A 19,934-nucleotide genomic window follows, 5' to 3' on the forward strand; every position below is an offset into this window, starting at 1 on the left:
GTTTCCGAAAAGCAACTCATAAAAAAATAACAACACTCAAAAGGGGGAAGCATCATATTGACTTCAGCATCTGAGGAGGCAGCTATTGAGGGGGAAAAAAAAAACTTTTAAGGATAAGGATAAAATTTAGAAGAAAAGATAACAGAAGTGTGAAGAGAGCGAATAAGCAGAAAACTAATCATTGTGAAAGTAAAAGGGCTTCAAGCAAAACTGATGAATAAAATGATAAAAATGAGCTGTCGTTCCACGGATCAGGGACTTTTATTCTACCTTCATCATTGCATATGGCTACCAAGAGACTATAAAATTATATTCTCTGTCCAGTCAATTTTAGTAAACTTTATGTTCACTGGGCAAAACTTTTTGTATTTTAATGTCTGTAATTGTATTTAACATAGATATTAACGTTTTGTGTGTGACCTACGCTATTCAAGTATTAATAATGTAAAAAATCATAACCGTTTCACTGTGTACTATGCATGGTACACAGTGAAATATTTGCAATGTCTTTTTAGGGCTCTAATTTCATTTATTAATTAGCTGCCACATTATTTTTGTTGGCAATGAATTGTTCTTTTAAATAAATGCAAACATTTTGTTCTGTAAGAAATATTTTCTACAAAATCATCATAAATGCAATTTTTGTTTCACTGTGTACTACTCTCCCCTACAGTATGAGTGAGTATTAAATTCAGCATTAGATGTTATACTGTAACAGAAAATATGTAATAACCTCATACGTAAAAATCTGAATGCTTGATGCTCTGCAACTTTAAGATATTTATTAAAGTACACCTTCTGAACATTATGAGCTGCATCTGATATGTTTATTTGCCAAATCGGTATTTGGGTGTATCACCAATCAGTGGCATTTAATTCAAAGGAACAAATAACTGTAGGTGTGTCAACTTCTACAACATGACAATTGTATATATAATAGCAGAAACATAAGTCTACTTACATTACGTTATCTGTAGCAATGACGTCTGTATCAGTTGTCAATTTTTTATGATGTTCAGATTGGTGTGCATCGAGAATGCAAACCACCAAGTGGACACCTAGAACTCAATCACAACCATGTCTATGTTAAAATGATAGAATATGAAATCTATCCTATCCCATAGTACACAGGCTGTGAGGTATGTTGCTGCCATACAGAAGCATAAGTAAGCAGACTTAATTTTTTGCTATTATATATATATATAGTTGTCATGTTGTAGAAATTGATGTACATACAGATGTTTGTTCCCTTGCATCAGATGGTACTGCTGATGGGTTACACACCCGAATACCGGTTTGGCAAATAGACATAGCGAGTGCAGCTCACAATGTTTAGAAGATGTCCTCTAACAAACCTCATATGTGCCTATAAAGTGTAATGCAGTTTCCTTTATTGCATATTTATTGTATATACATTGTATTTAAGCCTTGGTGTAATGTAGCATGGTACATGCAGTCATCACACAGATATTCATCAGTCTTACTCATTGTTATGATGCACCCTATGCTCTCAGTTGAAAATTATCGTCTAGAGCCCATAAGCAGAGACTAAATAAACAAATAAATTGAAAGTTGTTATTAGCATAATCTAAAGGAGACTTTCCTCACAGAAAATTATTTTTGTGACAAAGTAGATTCTAGTGGGATACAATATGTCTTGCTAATTCAGATGTTTCCTATTACACTTCCTCACAAGGCAAATAAGTGTGTGTAACCACTCATACTGCTCCTCTTTGTGTATGTTCTGTTTTCACTCTTAGAATGTTTTGCAGTCTCTCTCTCTCTCTCTCTCTCTCTCTCTCTCAATCAGTCTGTGATTTGCTTTACTGACATGTTAATCTTTCTGTCAATTCCATCTCATATCTTGTTGCAGTGTTGTCAACAAGTAATTATATGACATAATCGAAGCCAGTTGTAGCTCAATAATCATTAGCTGGAATGCAAGAGAGAAGAAAAAACTGAACCAATAACCAATTGTAAATTAGGTGCACAACAGAAAACATACAGGAACAAAGTGGGTGTAACTGAAAATCTTAATGCAGGGGGAAAAGAGCCTTTATTTAGTAGTGAGTGTCAAACTGCTGCAGACAATGAATTGCATCATGAAAAATTGACTCATCTTACAATAAAGTATAAGAGCCCAGCTTCCCGTATTCACCTCCATTACTCTGTGTTGTTACCATTCTCTTCCATTAAAGATCCAATCTATCACCATTTAAATAACTCAGTTTGGATCTATCCTTTTTGCTGCTACAAAATATCCTCTCCCACAGTATTGTTATGAGGAGATGGTTATCTGTCATTCTTTACAGGCCAGCTACGTCTCTGCAACTTTCTAAATCTAACAGTGTTTTCATATTCAGAATCATCATTTCCCTGTTTCTTCATTTGTGCTCAGATGCTATTGATTGTTTTCAACAACGTGACCACATTTTGGATAGTATTTTCTTTTCAAAATCATTTCAATTGCATTCATTTGCTTTTGTTAGCATTAAACAGTCCCATGAGAAATAATTAATTAGTCTTATTGGTGTTTTATAGACGTTCAGTTTCAGCATTCTATTAACTATTTTACTATTTAAAGTCTTAAATTAGCAAAATATGTTGGGTTTTTACCTTGGGTTCTGTCTTTATTTATGTCTGCCATAATTTTCTGAATGTCTCTTAGATAATCTAGATATTTTAATGTACTTAGAAATGCAATTTTTACAGACATTTAGTAAGTTAATTGTACATCATTCCTATGCTATCAGTGTTACAGCCATAAATTTTTTGTTTCATTTGACTGGCTTCTGCCTCTGGTACAGCATTAAGTATAGCAAAATTACTATATGTTCGGCGCTGTAATTTATATTACTTTTTAACTGCACTGAAAGTAATTGCCTTAAGTAGAAGTAATAGTTTGTTAAGCAGTATTTATACATCCATCCTTTTGTAAACAAAGCTTCTTTTAAAATAAATGTCCACCTCCATTCATTATTATGTATTTATCCATTCTGAAGAACAATGTTACCTTCACAGATATATCCCACCTTCAAGTATCTACAAAAAATTCTGATAAAGCTACTAGTGATAATACTTTTTTTGTATGGTTTTGATGAACTGGATAGGAATCTAACTAAATGCAGAATGTAAGCACACTAAAATGGTTATTTCTCACAGTGAGGTTCCCAACAAAGTAGATAGGTAATAGCCCATCAGCCATTAACAACCTGTTATTAGATCCAAATACCTCCAGTGACTTAGATGTAAAAGTAAATGGTCTGTTGAACCATCGTGGTCAAATACTGATGGCAAAAGATGTTCTCAGTTAGGCTCATATCACAACAGAAAACTATTACTGAATCACAATTAATGACTTCGTCAATGTGTTTAGATATGTTCCCTGAACATATCATCACAGCATTTCAAGTTCTGTACTGAACTAAAATGTACAAAAATCATAGAAACTTAACTTTATAGTGTATTAATACTAAACTACCACTATACTTCTAAATGCTATTCACTCAAATGTCCTCTAAATTTAACCAAGTAAACTGGAAAGAAAGCTGCTTCTCTGGAAAAAGATACTACCTTCTCAGTTATACTGTACACCTGCTGTTTCCCTGCTATTACTATCTTAATCCAGTTGGGTGCAACTTTTTTCCCTTACAAAATTAACAGTTATATTACACGCTGTTCTTTATCATAGTCTGGTAGCTTAATATTTGCTTGGTCATACTTATTTTCCAAAGAAATAGTTACCTACAGCTGTAAATCCAGAGTCCTCTTTACTAAATATTACTACTGACCATGCAGCTTTGCAATGTACAATGCTGTTTGCTATCTAGTAAAACGAATTTTTGAAGCCTTGATCTAGATATTCAGACAATTTACAGAAAAAGTGGCTTGTGAACTATGTTTCTGTTTTTTTTTTTTTTTTTTTTAGTTAGCAGAATTTTCAAATCTCTCATTTTATGTTAGGTTTGAGCTCATTGAATGCCTTTGCACCAGAGTAGACAGTTCCATTCTGAATACGAGACAAGGAGGAAAGTCTACACGTAAATTATTTTTGTATCTTGCATTGCAATTGTGCAGATCACATTCCGTAGACATCGGATTTTTATTGTCACCGACAAAAACAATTAAGGTGTAAACTAACTGTGAAGCTGGTATAAGAATCCCATGATACTTAAAATGGGTTCTGCAAGATGTAGCGTTACCTATTTCATACAATATTCTCACTGCTGCTAAATAAATACTCTGAGAACACTGTCCCAGAAGATAATAACATAAGAAACAGCGAGTGAAAATATGCAAAAATAAGCCAACACCTTTGTCTTTAGATGAACAATGTAAGAGGTCTCTAACTTGTTTTATCTATCGGACTAAAAATGAGTCCAAGCAAAATTATAGGACAAAACTGCACATGATGTAAGCACTTCAAATTCAAAGTTTATGAGTCTTTTAGGTTCAGCAGGACTTGAAATTGGATACATGTGTCAGAAACTTTTCCACCAGAATATCAACAGTGTGCTATTGTATGGCTATACCAAAATTTAAAAGTGATCAAAAAGTGCTGCATTCATACAGTGCAGTATAAACCATTTTTGAGGGAATATTGCTCACAGCAAAAATGTATTTAGAATGCAAAAGAGAGCAATGAGTATAATTTGTGGCCTTAACTTGGCTGTTCTATTAAGGCGTATGTTGCCTGAAAGTAAAATACTTTTTTATTATTATTTTTTATATGAGAAATGTTTGTGAAACTCATTGACTTTTTCTATAATTGCACGAGATTCTTGTGATTCAAAACATTTTGGTTATTAAAATAGTTGTGTTCCAAAAGTTAACTATTACATATGTAGTGCTCAAGTCAATACGGCCAAAAAGAAATTCCATTCCTTTATCATCTGAAATCAACATATTTATGGGTTTTACTGCCTTCTCACAGCCGTATGTTGTCAAAGATTTAATTGATCCATTATCAACAGCCAACTTGTTTTGCATTATTGTTCAAATGAAATCCTGCTGGCAGAGTGTTCTCTGGGTTACTTGACTGATGAAATGCTGTAACTTAGTTTGTGAATAATGACTACGGCAAATAAATCACTAACTGGTGCCAAGACAAAGGCGAATATAAATGTTTCAAATAGTGAAGACTCAGTTTCTGATTGTAAAGCTAAGATGATCAACAGTTCTAAAGCAAGGCTGCAGTGACTACTACAGTCAACATTGTGTCAGTAATACACAAACTATTCCTTCAAGAAATTGTGCAACAGAATGGCAGTACACCCAATTCTGCAAAATAACCCTCTTGCTGCACCCAACATTATTAAAGCTTCAAGGTGTGCAGCTGATATAATAACTGACATAGTAAGTTCATTTGAAGTAGTCTTCTATACAACTGAGAAGGAAGTTAATGGAGAGGGAAACTACTGAAGGTGAGTGAATTTATGGTCAACAATGGATAAATAATGACAGTGTTCTGTTTCAAGCGTATTCACACTGTTAATTCTTGCTGGTGTACATTGATTGTATAGGTGAGTAAACAAAAAGCTGCGATACAAGGAACCAGGCTGAAAATGTTTTGGGTAACAGTGTTATTATAAAATTTCAGTAAAGTAGCATGTATTATGTACTCTCATAAGAAATCTAGTACAGAAGGAAGATAACACACTGTGAAATTTGCTGTACTGTGTAATATTTGGAAAAAAATGAGTAGAAGTAATTCCTAAATTACATACCTCTGGAGCAAAGGTGACTGTCTATAAACAATCGGTACAGAAAGTATATTGCAAATAAACCATATGTGATCTTTGTTACAGTGAAACATCATATGTATTGAAAGTGGAGATTTCTGCAGACAAAGGAATGGGAGCATCACCATATGAAAACCGAGGTGCTTGATCTCATCAGTGAACTTAAGAGGTCAGAATGTAACCTTTGACAATTTACTTACTTCTCTAGATCTGGTCAGCAGCTGCAAAAAAGGAAAGTAACACTTCTCGGAACTACATAGAGAAACTAGCCAGAACTTTCACAGAAAATACAAGAGAGGTAAATTTATAGTTTGTCATTTTACTTCACAAATGACACTTCTCTGGTCAATGACATTTGAAAGAAAAACAAAAATGTCATGCTTAATAGTATGATGCATCATGGTGGCTTGAGGACTGCAATAAGTCCCAGTTGGAATGCATATAAACTGACAAGAAAAATGCTGTTCTCAGAACTTGGACAACCACTCATACAGCAACATCAAGAGCACATCATCTATGGTTGGATGAATAACAGAAAATTGTCAAGAAACCCAAACTTGTAAGTACTATTGCAATCTTGGAATGATCTCACAACACAGGAAACTATAAAATGTGTGTGCTGTAATTCCTGACCATCAAACATTGACAATAAGATGAAGTTGGTGTGTGGAAACTGTAAGAGACGTATATCTGTAAAACTTACATTACTTACTGGTGTCAAAATAGTTAACAATGAATAGCAATATTGTGTTGGAGATTCATATTACATACTTGCTATGTTACTATGCAAATCCATTGTGTAAAACACATTTTAATAAAAATATAATTCACAGACACAGTCTCTTTGACTGTTCAGAATTGTCACTGAACCCACCCAAAGATGTACAAGGCTTGTGTTGTCTGTAGTTCAACGACGCCTAGACGGTCAATACCATGGTTTGATCACGTCCGCATTGTTACTTTGTGCTAGGAAGGGCTCTCAACAAGGGCAGTGTCCAGGCATTTCAGAGTGAAATAAAGCGATGTTGTTTGGACATGGAGGAGATATAGAGAGACAAGAACTGTCGATGACATGCCTCTCTCAGGCTACCCAAGGGCTATTACTGCAGTGGATGACCGCTACCTACGGATTTTGCCTCGGAGGAACACTGACACAATGCCACCATGTTGAATAATGCTTTTCGTGTAGCACAGAACGTTGTGTTATAACTCAAACTGTGCGCAATAGGCTGCATGATGTACAACTTCACTCCGGACGCCCACAGTGAGGTACTTCTTTGCAACCACGACAACATGCAGCGTAGTGCAGATGGGCCTAACAACATGCTGAATGGAGTGCTCAGTATTGGCATCACATTCTCTTCACTGATGAGTGTCGCATATGCCTTCAAATGTTCAAATGTGTGTGAATTTGTAAGGGACCAAACTGCACAAGTCGTCAGTCCCTAGACTTACACACTACTTAAACTAACTTATGCTAAGAACAGCACACACACTCATGCCTGAGAGAGGACTTGAACCTCCAGCAGGAGGAGCCTTGCAATCTGTGACATGGTGCCTCAAACCGCACAGCCACTCCACATGGCCCATATACCTTCAACCAGACAGTCATCGGAGACATGTTTGGAGGCAACCCGGTCAGGCTGAACGGCTTAGACACACTGTCCACAAGTCCAGCAAGGTGGAGGTTCCCTGCTGTTTTGGTGTGGCATTATGTGGGGCCAATGTATGCCACTGGTGGTCATAGAAGGCGCTGTAATGGCTATACGATAAGTGAATGCCATCCTCTGACCAATAGTGCAACCACATTAGCATCTTACTGGTGAGGCATTCGTCTTCATGGATGACAATTCATGCCCCCATTGTGCAAAACTTGTGAATGACTTCCTTCAGGATAACAACATGGCTTGATTAGAGTGGCCAGCACGTTCTCCAGACATGAACCCTATCGAACATGCCTGGGATAGACTGGAAAGGGCTGTTTATGGACGAAGTGATCCACCAACCACTCTGAAGGATCTACGGCGAATCGCTGTTGAGGAGTGGGACAATCTGGACCAATTTGATGAACTTATGGATAGTATGCCACGACAAATACATGCATGCATCAATGCAAGAGGATGTGCTACTGGGCATTAGAGGTTCTGGTGTGTACAGCAATCTGGACCACCATCTCTGAAGATTTCGCTGTGTGGTGGTACAACATGCAATGCGTGGTTTTCATGAGCAATAAAAAGGGCGGAAATGATGCTTATGTTGATCTCAATTCCAATATTCTGTACAGGTTACGGATCTTTAAGAACCGAGGTGATACAAAACTTATTTTGGTGTGTGTGTGTGTGTGTGTGTGTGTGTGTGTGTGTGTGTGTAATTTTCCATTTTGTGCCCAATTTTAGTATTGGATTTTATTTTCCATTTTATGTCCAATTTTAGTAGGTCACATCATATTGATGCAAACACTATACCTACTACGTAAATTTGAACAGAACTTCAAGGTTAAAAAATAAAGTCTTGAGAACATTACTATACTGAGGTTGACATTCGAAATATTCCAGATTTATTGATCCTCAAAACAATCTTATTCACTAGGGGCTACCACATGAAAAACCGTGTACGAGTTTCTAAACATGTAAACAGTGATTTCACTTTAAATTTTTGATTAACAGTACGTGTATAGTGAGCCATTTTCCGTGAAAATGTTTCACCATCCACCTATGTTCTACAACTGAAAATGCCAAAATGCTCAGTGTTATAAATGCTTCCAGAAACATTGTACCTCGAATTCACAGCATTCTTTTTTCCCCTGCATTACAGCCCAATGTCAAATAATATTAAAAATATGAATTTACGAATTATTCATGTGTACTTGAACACCACTTGCCTAACAACAAAATAACATATACAAATTCATATACACTACTCACTGAAAAAGTATGAGCATTGATAACCTATGTTACAGGTGCATGCAGCTTCTTTAGTAATTATGTTATTACCACAGTGTTATTTTTATTTAACGCCTTCACACTGTAACAGAAAAGTGATAAAGATATGTATATTAAATAAATATTTGTTCATTAATACATTCAGTTTTTCAATGGTTTAGAGTTTTAATTTGTATAAAATTGTGTCTAGTTTTCTCCATACCGCCCCTATCCAAGAAAATTGAACTGATTATCAGCAACGAAGACCATTAAGGAGTAAATTTATTGGAAAGTGGCTGTAAGAAATCCAGTATCCTTAAATAAGTTACTGCATGATGCATGGCTATCTGATTTACACAATGTTGCTATTTTTTGCTTCTACAGAACAAAATCTTTATTTACTTTAAGTGCAGTGCTGCAGAAACCATTTTCTTAAGACAACAAGGAGTGAAAATATGCAAAATAAACTGAGACAATGAGAGATTCTTCTAAGAGGGTAACATGCTAAACTCAGCTTCTTAATCAGTTTCTCTAAATGTTGATTCCATTTTAACTTGTTATCCACCTGGACCTAGGTAATTTTACACTGTGTATGACCATTAATGCCTTGTTCCAGTGATAACAGGTCATTATTGTTGGTTGGTAAGTGCATACGTCTGTTTGTTTTTACTTCAAAATGGTCCTAATGGCCTTTTTTTCAACAAAAAATTATTTTTGTGTTAGTGCTGCTAAACTTTCTCCACACGGTAATTCCATATTGTAAGTACTGTTCAAACACGGCATGGTACACTGAATATACCAGCTGTTTATTAGCATAATGTGCAAGCTGTTTCATAATAAATATTTTGGTGCTTAATTTGCAGCATATATTGTCTGTAAATTGTCTCCATTGGAGCTTACTGTCAACAGTAATTGCTAAAAATTTTATAGAGAACTTCTTCCAATCCTGTTTCACCCATGAATAATCTACGTGATCTCCATTTTCTCTATTTGTGAATACAGTTAACACTGTCTTTTTTTAAATTTATAATTAAGGACTGTTCTATGAGAACATGGACACAAACCATAAAAATTAAAAATATTCTTATTACAAATCTGATTATTGGTTCTGTTAGCTGAAACACAACTTTTTTTTTTTTTAATTTGAGGCTTCACTTTCATGTTAAGAAGTGCTGGAACTAAACAAATGGCTTTATAGCTTGTCTAAAATTTCAGCTTCTAGACCCTCTAAGGAATTAGTTTTCAAAAGTACTACAATGATGCATAGTAAAGTAATTTATTAACAGAATCTATCTGAAAAACTTTACTTTAGAAGTATCTTAGGCCAGCCCATTCCGATAGCTTATATTGATTTTTTTAAAATTAGTAATGTCCCCATGTTGGTCAATTTTTTATTATTGTCTCCTGTCATTCTCTTACCAAAAAAAAAAAGCCTGAAATTTGTTTTTCAGGGTCAATGCAATTTTATAGAATCCTGAAAATATGCATGCAAATACAGATTTATGGGGTAGATAAAAGTCTCAGAGCAGAGGAAAAAATATTCATTATAAACAATATTTTGTAGTGGTAACAGAATGACACAGTTGTGGTAACAGAATGACAATAATTTTATAACAGAATTTGACTGACATTATTTAAGATGTTGTAGGTCAAATACGCTTATGTATGTTGGCTATACTGCAATTTTGTATGTTGGCTATACTCTTAGCAAAAATTGGAGGGAAAATGTGGAAGTCCCACAAACCAAGAATGTACTTTTCAAAGAGAAGAAACTTACAGGCAGTGAGTCTGAAGAGCAACTGCTGAAAGGTGAGTTGTTAAGCTTCTTTAGTAAAGATTACAATGAAATGACTAAATGGCTTCATACTACATGTAGAATGGAGTTAATATTTTGATAAACGGTATTTATTCTTTCATAACCTATGCTTTCTCTGGGAAGCAATAGCAATGCCTAATCAAAAAACTTCAATATTGCCTATAGAAAAAGAAGTGACTGACTTCCTATGTACTGCAACAGAATGTTGATTATCTTTGAAGGTCACTATGCCTAAATAATAGACATTTTTATGTATTGTGTTGTTAGAAGATCACTATATTGAATAGAATTTTTCATTTAAAATAGATATTGGCTTATTTCTAGGAATTACACTGTTTCCACAATAATTCTCAAACAAGATATTTCATTTTTACATTTGTTGTTATCAGCTGAGAAAATGAGACAATACCAGAAATGACTCAACGAGAAAGAGTTAATTGACAAGATCAAGAGAAAGGACAGGGAAAGGAAAAGGCTGAATGGAAAAGTTTAACTGCTGGTCAACTTACGAAGCATGGAGAAAAAAGAAAGTTAACCAAAGAAAATTCAGAAATAAAGTTAGAGACAGCAGTGAAGGCAGTGGTGGTGATGCTTGCATTATCTACACCAATAGTCCATATAAATCTCCCACAACATTGAGGAAAGCAGTTAAACATATGGAAAACTGTATACCTACAAGTCCAAGAAAGTGCAAAGAAGTTGTCTTCGAATTAGACGCTTCTGATGGAGTTTTAGCAGGTGAGCAACAGGTGAAAAATCAGATTCAACACCTACATCCAGGCACAGAAGAAGCGGTTGCTACTTTTTATGTTCAAGATGACATTTCATGGGCAACTCCTGAGATGAAATATTATGTGATAATGAAGGATAAGGAAGGTGGAAAAACATAATCATGACCTTGAAAGAAGCCCATGCTATATATCAAGAGGAATTCCCTGACATGGCAATAAAATTGTCCTAGTTCTGTGCATTGAGACAAAAGTTAGTGTGCACCTTACAGGATACATCACACAACGTGTGTGTCTGCCACTACCACAAGAACGTAAAACTATTTTTGAAAGTTATAAACGAGGCTGTTCCACAAATGAAAACCACGTTTTCTGACTTGATTGGCATAATAGTTTGCAGTCAAGAGAAAGAAGTTCGTGATATCAAAATGTGAAAAGTGCACAAATGTATCTTTGAAAGATAATTATTCTTAGGATGAGAACTTAATGAAGAAGCTGATCAAATTGCCTAATGGCAAACAGTGAACCAGCGAATCACTCAAAGAGATTCATGGTACTGTTGATCAGAGTCTTGAGGCTCTTTCAAACATGCTGCCCCAATTCTTACAAAATACATTTATTAAAAGACAACAATCAAAATTTTTTGAAAACAAAAAGTATTCTGCGAACAAGGATCATCATCTTGGTGCAAGTAGATTTTGCAGAAAATTATACTGTTCAACTGCGGAATGAATTCCAGAATGCCCATTGGTCAAAACCACAAATCACTTTGTTTACAGCATATGTTTGGGACTCACAAAATGGATATTCTTGTGCTGCTGTTAGTGATGAACTTGATCATAATAAATATTTAGTGCATGCTTTCATAAGTAAAATTGTAGAGCACATTATATCCATGAACCCAGAGGTAGAATCAGTCACATTCATGAGTGATGATGCAGAGTGAATTTAAGCACTGTTTCCTGTTTGCCAACTTGACATTCTTCAGAGAACACTATGTAATAAATATTTCTTCAGACTTCTTTGCCACATCATATGGCAAAGGTGTCATGGATGGGAATGGTGGAACTGTAAAGTGTACAGTCTGGAATATCTGCAAAGTTAGGAAAAACAGACTATCTGGTGCTGAGGACTTTGCAAAAATTGCATGTGAAAGATGCCATGGCATAAACATTGTTTATACCTCTACCTAGCAAATTGCAGAGAATAAAGAGGAATTAGATCAAATGTGGATGGGAATAGTTCCAATAGAGCAGACCAAAACCAACCATGCTGTTGCACTTATTGCTCCATACATTATTGAGTACCAGCATTACTCGCTATCTCTCCAGAGGTTTGTGCACAATTTCAAAAAGTGATCTTCAGCCAAAGAAAATTTACAAGACCTGATCAATCATACAGCCTTGCACCAAGGGAATTTGTCTCTGGCCCCATGCTGGAAGAAACAGATCAAGATTTTTTGTGGGGCAGTTGATTTATGTTGAATATGGTTAATAAATTTCATTTCTTAGAAAGAATGACGCAAATGGAAATATATTTACATTTCCCACAAAGAAAGATAAATGTTGGGTAGAAAATGACCAAATTTTTGAGAAACTAGCTGCACCTACTATAGATCAGAGGAATAAGTACCATTTTCCTTACCCAATTAGCAGCCCAGAATAAAACTGGTGATTTTTAACAGAAAGTGTCATTCCATTGCTATGAAGTGTCATTCCGTTACCAGCAATTTTTTTTTTATTTTGTTAGTAAAATATTGTCCGCCCCAATAGCTGAAAGGTCAGCGTGGCGGTCTGTCATGCCAAGGGGTCCGGGTTCGATTGATTTCCGGCTGCATCAGATTTTATCTCTGATCAAGGACTGGATGTTGTGTTGTCCTCATTATCATTTCATCATCATTAGTGGAAGGCAACGGGAAACCACCACTGGAATCACTTCGCTAGACACTTATGCGGTGGACCTCTCTGAAGAGGCTTCCCCATGACAAGACCTGCCATAAGGCAGAACATAAAGTAACTAGAACATTAGTTTCGTGCATTTATCTTATATGCCATTTCGTTTCCCAATTATTCCTCTTCACAATATAATTTTTGCGGATTTTTATGGGCAATGAGCAAGCTGAATTATTGTTGCCTTATAAATGAGAACAATATGCATGTCTGAATTATGTCATTCCATTACCAAAAAGCTTTTTTTTATGTAAGCCTAATTATATGAATGAAACAAACTATTAAATAAAATGTGTTCCTTTGCTTACACAGAAAATATAATATTAATTTTTTTGTTTTTTAGCATGATTCTTGATCTTTTCTATGCTTAAAGTGCAAAAACAATTACCGAGTGTCATTCCATTACTCATGGAACTACCCTTAAGTCATTCTGTATGAGCCACTGTACTGTGTTACGTATCAACATAAACACACTTATCTCCAGTGTTTCCAGATTTTCTTCTACATTCATTAATATCATGCCATTCACATGCAGCAGCATTTCTTTTGATCATTCTCAATAACTTCAATATTGTTAACAAATACAATGAACAGGAGTGGGCCAAGTACATATCCTTGAGGTGCACCATACTGAATATTTCCGCTTTCAGATCTGCATCCAGACTGCATCGTCACTTATTGCTTTCTGTTACTAACACATGATTTTATTCATTGCAGTGCATATCCAGTTATGCCATAGCTTTCAAGTTTTTCGGTTAGTGCTGTATTGGTGATTGTGCCACAAGATTTAGACAAACGTAAAAACATAGCAGATACAAAGTCTCTTTTTTCTAATGCTCTACAACAGATTCTTGTTAGGCTTGAGTTAGCAGTTTTTGTAGATTTCCCTTTTCGGAAAACACATTGTACTGGAATCAGAATGCTATGTTTCTCTAAGAACATGGTCATCCTAGTATACATCAGCATCTCTAATGTTTTTGAGAAACAGATACTATTATGTAGTTATTTGGGTTATCTTTCTCACCTTTCTTGTGCATTGGAAACATTTCACTTATTTTTAATTTCTATGGAAATCCCTTTTAATGAGATGATTGTAATGTCGAAAAGAGGTCCAATTATTTCTTCATGCACATGCTTTATTAGACAATCTGATACTTCATCATCTCTTACACATTTCTTGGATTTTAATTTCTGAATTACTTTTATGAGTTCCATTTTTGTTACTGGTTCCAGCAACATTGACGGGATGGTTGCCCATGTGTTATTGGGCGATTTGACCCCTGATGATTTCAGAGTATGAACTGTATATTAGAAGGAAACATTACAAATTCAGAAGTGCCAATTAACCACATTGGAGAATCATTCAAAAATACGAGTGGACCCAGTGCCCATCCTAGTGGCACTCCACATGTTGTGTTCGCCAGTCTGACATTAGCTTCCCACCTGAGAACAGTTAATGAGACCCTTGGCTTTCTGTTATGAACGTAGGAACATCTACATCTACATCCATACTCCGCAAGCCACCTGACAGTGTGTGGCGGAGGGTACCTTGAGTACCTCTATCAGTTCTCCCTTCTATTCCAGTCTCATATTGTTTGTGGAAAGAAGGATTGCCTCTGTGTGGGCACTAATCTCTCTGATTTTATCCTGATGATCTCTTCGCGAGATATACGTAGGAGGGAGCAATATACTGCTTGACTCCTCGGTGAAGGTATGTTCTCAAAACTTCAACAAAAGCCCTTACCGAGCTACTGAGCGTCTCTCCTGCAGAGTCTTCCACTGGAGTTTATCTATCATCTCCATAACGCTTTCGCGATTACTAAATGATCCAGTAATGAAGCATGCTGCTCTCCGTTGGATCTTCTCTATCTCTTCTATCAACCCTATCTGGTACGGATCCCACAATGCTGAGCAGTATTCAAGCAGTGGGCGAACAAGCGTACTGTAACCTACTTCCTTTGTTTTCGGATTGCATTTCCTTAGGATTCTTCCTAAGAATCTCAGTCTGGCATCTGCTTTACTGACGATCAACTTTATATGATCATTCCATTTTAAATCACTCCTAATGCGTACTCCCAGATAATTTATGGAATTAACTGCTTCCAGTTGCTGACTTGCTATATTGGAGATAAATGATGCGGGATCTTTCTTTCTATGTATTTGCAGCACATTACACTTGTCTACATTGAGATTCAATTGCCATTCCCTGCACCGTCCGTCAATTCGCTACAGATCCTCTAGCATTTCAGTACAATTTTCCACTGTTACAGCCTCTCGATATACCACAGCATCATCCGCAAAAAAGCCTCAATGAACTTCCGATGTCATCCACAAGGTCATTTATGTATATTGTGAATAGCAACGGTCCTAGGACACTCCCCTGCGGCACACCTGAAGTCACTCTTACTTCGGAAGACTTCTCTCCACTGAGAATGACATGCTGCATTGTGTTATCTAGGAACTCTTCAATCCAATCACACAATTGGTCTGATAGTCGATATGCTCTTACTTTGTTCATTAAATGACTGTGGGAACTGTATTGAACGCCTTGCGGAACTCGAGAAACACGGCATCTACCTGGGAACCGGTGTCTATGGCCCTCTGAGTCTCGTGGAACCCACCCAAGCAGGAGGGACACCATTAATGTCATAACACTTTAGTCTGCGAAGTAGAATTTTGTGTTCTGCTCAATCAAAGCCTTTGAGAAGGTCACACAATATATCAACGTGACAATTTTTTCTTGTTTAGCTCTGCCAGGACTGCAGTTGTAAGGTCATGTATTGCTTTCTCTGTGGAGTCTCTTTCACAAATGCCATACTCAGAGGCAATTAACAAGTTCTGCTTACTACATCAGTATTTACATCATTTGCCGACAAATTATTATAGTTATCACAAGTTATATGTTTTTAGGTTTGGTGGTACCTCCAAGTACATGTGGCAAGATCAAGCCAATAATGCTTATTTTCCCCTCGGCTCCCAGTCAGGTGTTGCACTGCCAATGTGTGGACACAAAATAGTTGGGCTATACTGACAGGCATTATGACCATGCCGAAAATATCAAGTTGTTAAGTTTGTGACTTGACTGTGGGAAGATTGTTTGACATAGAGGAAAGAAATGACCAACCAACACAATGACGTGTATACATGTCAAGGTACCACATATAAAAGTATCTGCAGTTCCACACATTACACACTGTATATTAACAGTACACCCAGCAGTAAGCATAAGCTGAAATAATTTGCTGTACATTCTGCTCTCAATAAAATGATATTCTTTTACTTAAACTGTCCCGGTAGTAATAATATTAGTACATCACATCCAAATGATGACAGAAAGGTAATATGCAATTTGCACCGTCCTATTTGAAAGAGTAATATGATGATAACAGGTATATTTATGCCCACAAATCTTTGTTCCACACAAGTAAATGTCTCCTAATCACTTGTGCTGGCAGCTAACATGAATGGCAGTGGTACAAAGGCATAGCATTATAAAGATCTGTATTCCAACTGAGATTAAAAGTTTCCACTCCATAGCCTGTAGTAAATGTAGTAAATGACATAATGCCTGATGATATTAATCTTCAACAAAGAAAAATTTTTGATTTTGTTCTCTGACTTCTATTGTCCACACAGCCCACCAACACAGCAAACCGTGTAGTGTCATATAATTTCCAACTGAAACCCACAAGAATTTTTTTTAAAGTTTACTAATCATTCCCTAACGGTACATAATCTCAGACTATACAAATACCCACGAACATGAACAGTAATCAACAAAAAAGACTTCTGCTGCTTTTATTTTCGTATGTATTTTCTACTGATATGGAATACTCTTTCTTCTTTAACTCTTAAATCTTCATAAGGGCTTGTTAAAAAAAAAAAAAGTCGCCATGGTTCCCGCTCATGCATAACTGCTCCAAATATGGACAGTTGTCTTGGTTCCCACACATACATCAAAATTACAAGAATACCCTAAACGCCGCCCCCTTCTCGCAAACAAGCACTCGAACATGAATGTTGTCAGGGAAGAGCGGGAAAGAAGACAATTTGAGGTATTTCAGAACTAATAAGATACATACAGGCAACAGAAATTCATCCATCAGTGACAGCTTTTTTTCTGTAGCATACATTTCACATAGAAAATAAGTCTACGACGCTATTCCCCAAATTCTTTGTTTTACAACGACAATAGATTATTTGAAGAAAACGAGTCAACAATACTGGTATTCTAGCAATATACTACACATTGTTGTCAATAGGACGCTATATCAACTTTTTACTTCAATACTGCTCGAGTATGAAGGGCTGTCAGCATCTTTATGCTGAAAGGAAGCCACTGACAGAGGGAAAGACACTAACACTTTATTCTGTGGCTTGATCGAAGCTAATATCTTGCAATTTGTGTGACATTAAAAAAATCCACACGTGATTTGTGTTTCAATTACAATTTAAGCATTACTGTTCAATTCCAAACAAAAATCAAGTGATTCGTTGAGGATGCAGTTTTACACTCCTTGCTATACACATGTAGATGCTGACTGCGTACTTCTCTGTCTGTGACGTCGTCTCCGTTGTTTCCCTTGCACGATGCCTTTGTGAATCATGACAACACGCTATGTGACAACTAGCGTATCTGATTAAGGAGGGCGTCGGTGGCTGCATACACTTCCGTCAGCAGATTCTTGGCAACTAAAGAGGACCGCAGTCCTGTTGCAGAATACCTACACTTGTAGACAGTATAATCACGTGGCACGCTCAACTGACAGTTACGACGCATCCTCTCCCTACTCGCCACACGGAGAGCACTGCTATGAACCAACGTCACACACGCAACCGGTTTCTGTCACCTACATTCGCTCTTCAACTACCGTGTCACATACGCACTCGTAGCAACTTCTGCACCTCAGCTGTGCTACTTGCGGACTACCTAACGGACCAACAGCTATAAATGCTTCCTTTTTTCCTCTACTTTCCCTTCATCAGTGGCATTTATCCATTATGCTTTGACGACGCTTTCTCCCGTTCAAGACGCATGACAACGCATTTGCTTTCGTGGTGTGTCACATTTGTCTTTCTGTTACATAGGTTAATTTTAATAGAAGATTACGCCGGGAGATATTTCCTTCTAATCAATGGTTCTGTGATTTTTTCCTATAGTTACGGTGTGTTTTGATTGCTTTGTAATTTATAGTGAACCTAGCACTCTTGATCTACGGTACGACAGTGATTTTCATCGTTTACAACTGCCCTGCATGATGTATGGTACTGGCCTAGATTGTTGATTAGTTCGTTAAAGGATTCGCCTATCACATCACAGAAAATCTGCACTTGCTGGCTCTTTATCGGCTGCCGCATGAAATTTCGCTGTCGGAAATATTAGAAACTGAATGGGCATATTAGACATGAGCGTAAGCATGTTCTGTCCAGACGCGGTTTACCCAAAGACGGAGCCATACCGAAGGGGTGGCGAATAGGTCCCTGCTAATGCTAAGCACAAAAAAAAAAAAGTTTAAGAACTAACCGGGAGTGGTAAGTAAGATCTCCCATACCCTGCGTCCCTATCTTTGGACTTCGAGAAGAAGTCTTTCCCTCGGCCCGAGAGTGTAAATCCATGCTATTGTCATAACGTCATGTCTCCAGTGCCATTTCGTCCGAGTGCGATCATACAGACGACCATAATAGAACATAGGGCCACCGCAAACATCGTTTGGGTGACAACAGTCCACGTGGTTCAAACAGTTGCCACCTACATAGCTAGCTCACGCCCACCAACAGAGTTCCTGCCGCTACTTCGATGCGATATTCTACGATCTAAAAGGTCGACGGGTGATGAAGCAAATTGTGATTTCACCTAAAGCTTACTAGTTTTGTTGATTTCTGTCGACTGAGGAATGGGGACTGTTCAAGCCACAGTGCTGCAAAGTAATAAACTATCTGATAGCACAGTATTCGAACACCCCTACGTAATGCGGAGTTGACAACCAGTTGCCATGTAGAGTCGGATCCATCAATATTGTGATGTCAGTACCGAAGCAGTCAGAATGGCTTGATCAGGAGAGCTCAGTAACTCAGAATTTGGACTAGTCATTGGATCTCAGCTGAGTAACAAATCCCTCAGGCCGTTTCAACGCTTTACGAGTTGTCCAAGTGGACAGTTGGTATTGTGTTTTTGAAGTGGGAATGCGAAAGAACAGCCACAGCTCAATCAAAACAAAGCCAAACCTCATGTACTGACGGGCGAATGTAAAAAATCGCATGAAATCTGCAGGATGAATCACTTGTGAATTCCAAAATGCTACCGGCAGTCTAATTAGCACAACGACTGATCGGGACACTATGATTCAGCAGCTCCTCATAAGCCAGATATTTCTGTAGTTAATGCTAAGCGGCGCTGAGGTGATGTAGTGAGAGCCGCCACTAGACAGTGGACGAATCACGCTATACCCTATGGCAATTCGATAGAAGGGTTTTGGGTTTCATGAATGTCTGGAGAACGTACTGCCGACAGTGGAGGACGTACAATGTGGCATGGGGGTGCTTTTCGTCGTATTAATGGGTGCTACATTCATTAAGTTTGTCCGTAAGTCAACAGGCTATCTTCTTCACAATTCCTTTCCGGTTAAGATACTCAACTCCTGATTTAGTTTTATTATTGAATAAACTCTCTTTTTTTTATTTCCTTCATCTGCTGTGGTGCTGAGAACTAGCCGTATGACACTCTTTTTGGTACATAATCTACAGTTGTCAATTTGTCTTCAAAACCATACGATGAGGAT

The 19,934-nt window shown here is 37.0% G+C and overlaps 1 protein-coding gene across 2 annotated transcripts in view; it reads right to left on the bottom strand.

Moving 5' to 3' along the window:
• Nucleotides 1-19,934, bottom strand: part of LOC124605380 (fatty acid hydroxylase domain-containing protein 2) — a 210,669-nt gene that overhangs the window by 115,823 nt on the left and 74,912 nt on the right. The window contains exon 1 of one of the 2 annotated variants that reach the window (XM_047137019.1): nt 17,705-17,969. The exons of the other annotated variant lie outside the window; for it this stretch is intronic. Within the exon in view, the coding sequence (XP_046992975.1) occupies nt 17,705-17,762 (58 nt within the window). The 5' untranslated portion in view covers nt 17,763-17,969. Of the gene's footprint in view, nt 1-17,704; nt 17,970-19,934 lie in introns of those variants that run through there. 2 annotated transcript variants of the gene reach the window in all.

This window comes from Schistocerca americana, chromosome 3 (assembly GCF_021461395.2).
Source record: "Schistocerca americana isolate TAMUIC-IGC-003095 chromosome 3, iqSchAmer2.1, whole genome shotgun sequence".
NCBI classification, from domain to species: Eukaryota; Metazoa; Arthropoda; class Insecta; order Orthoptera; family Acrididae; genus Schistocerca; species Schistocerca americana.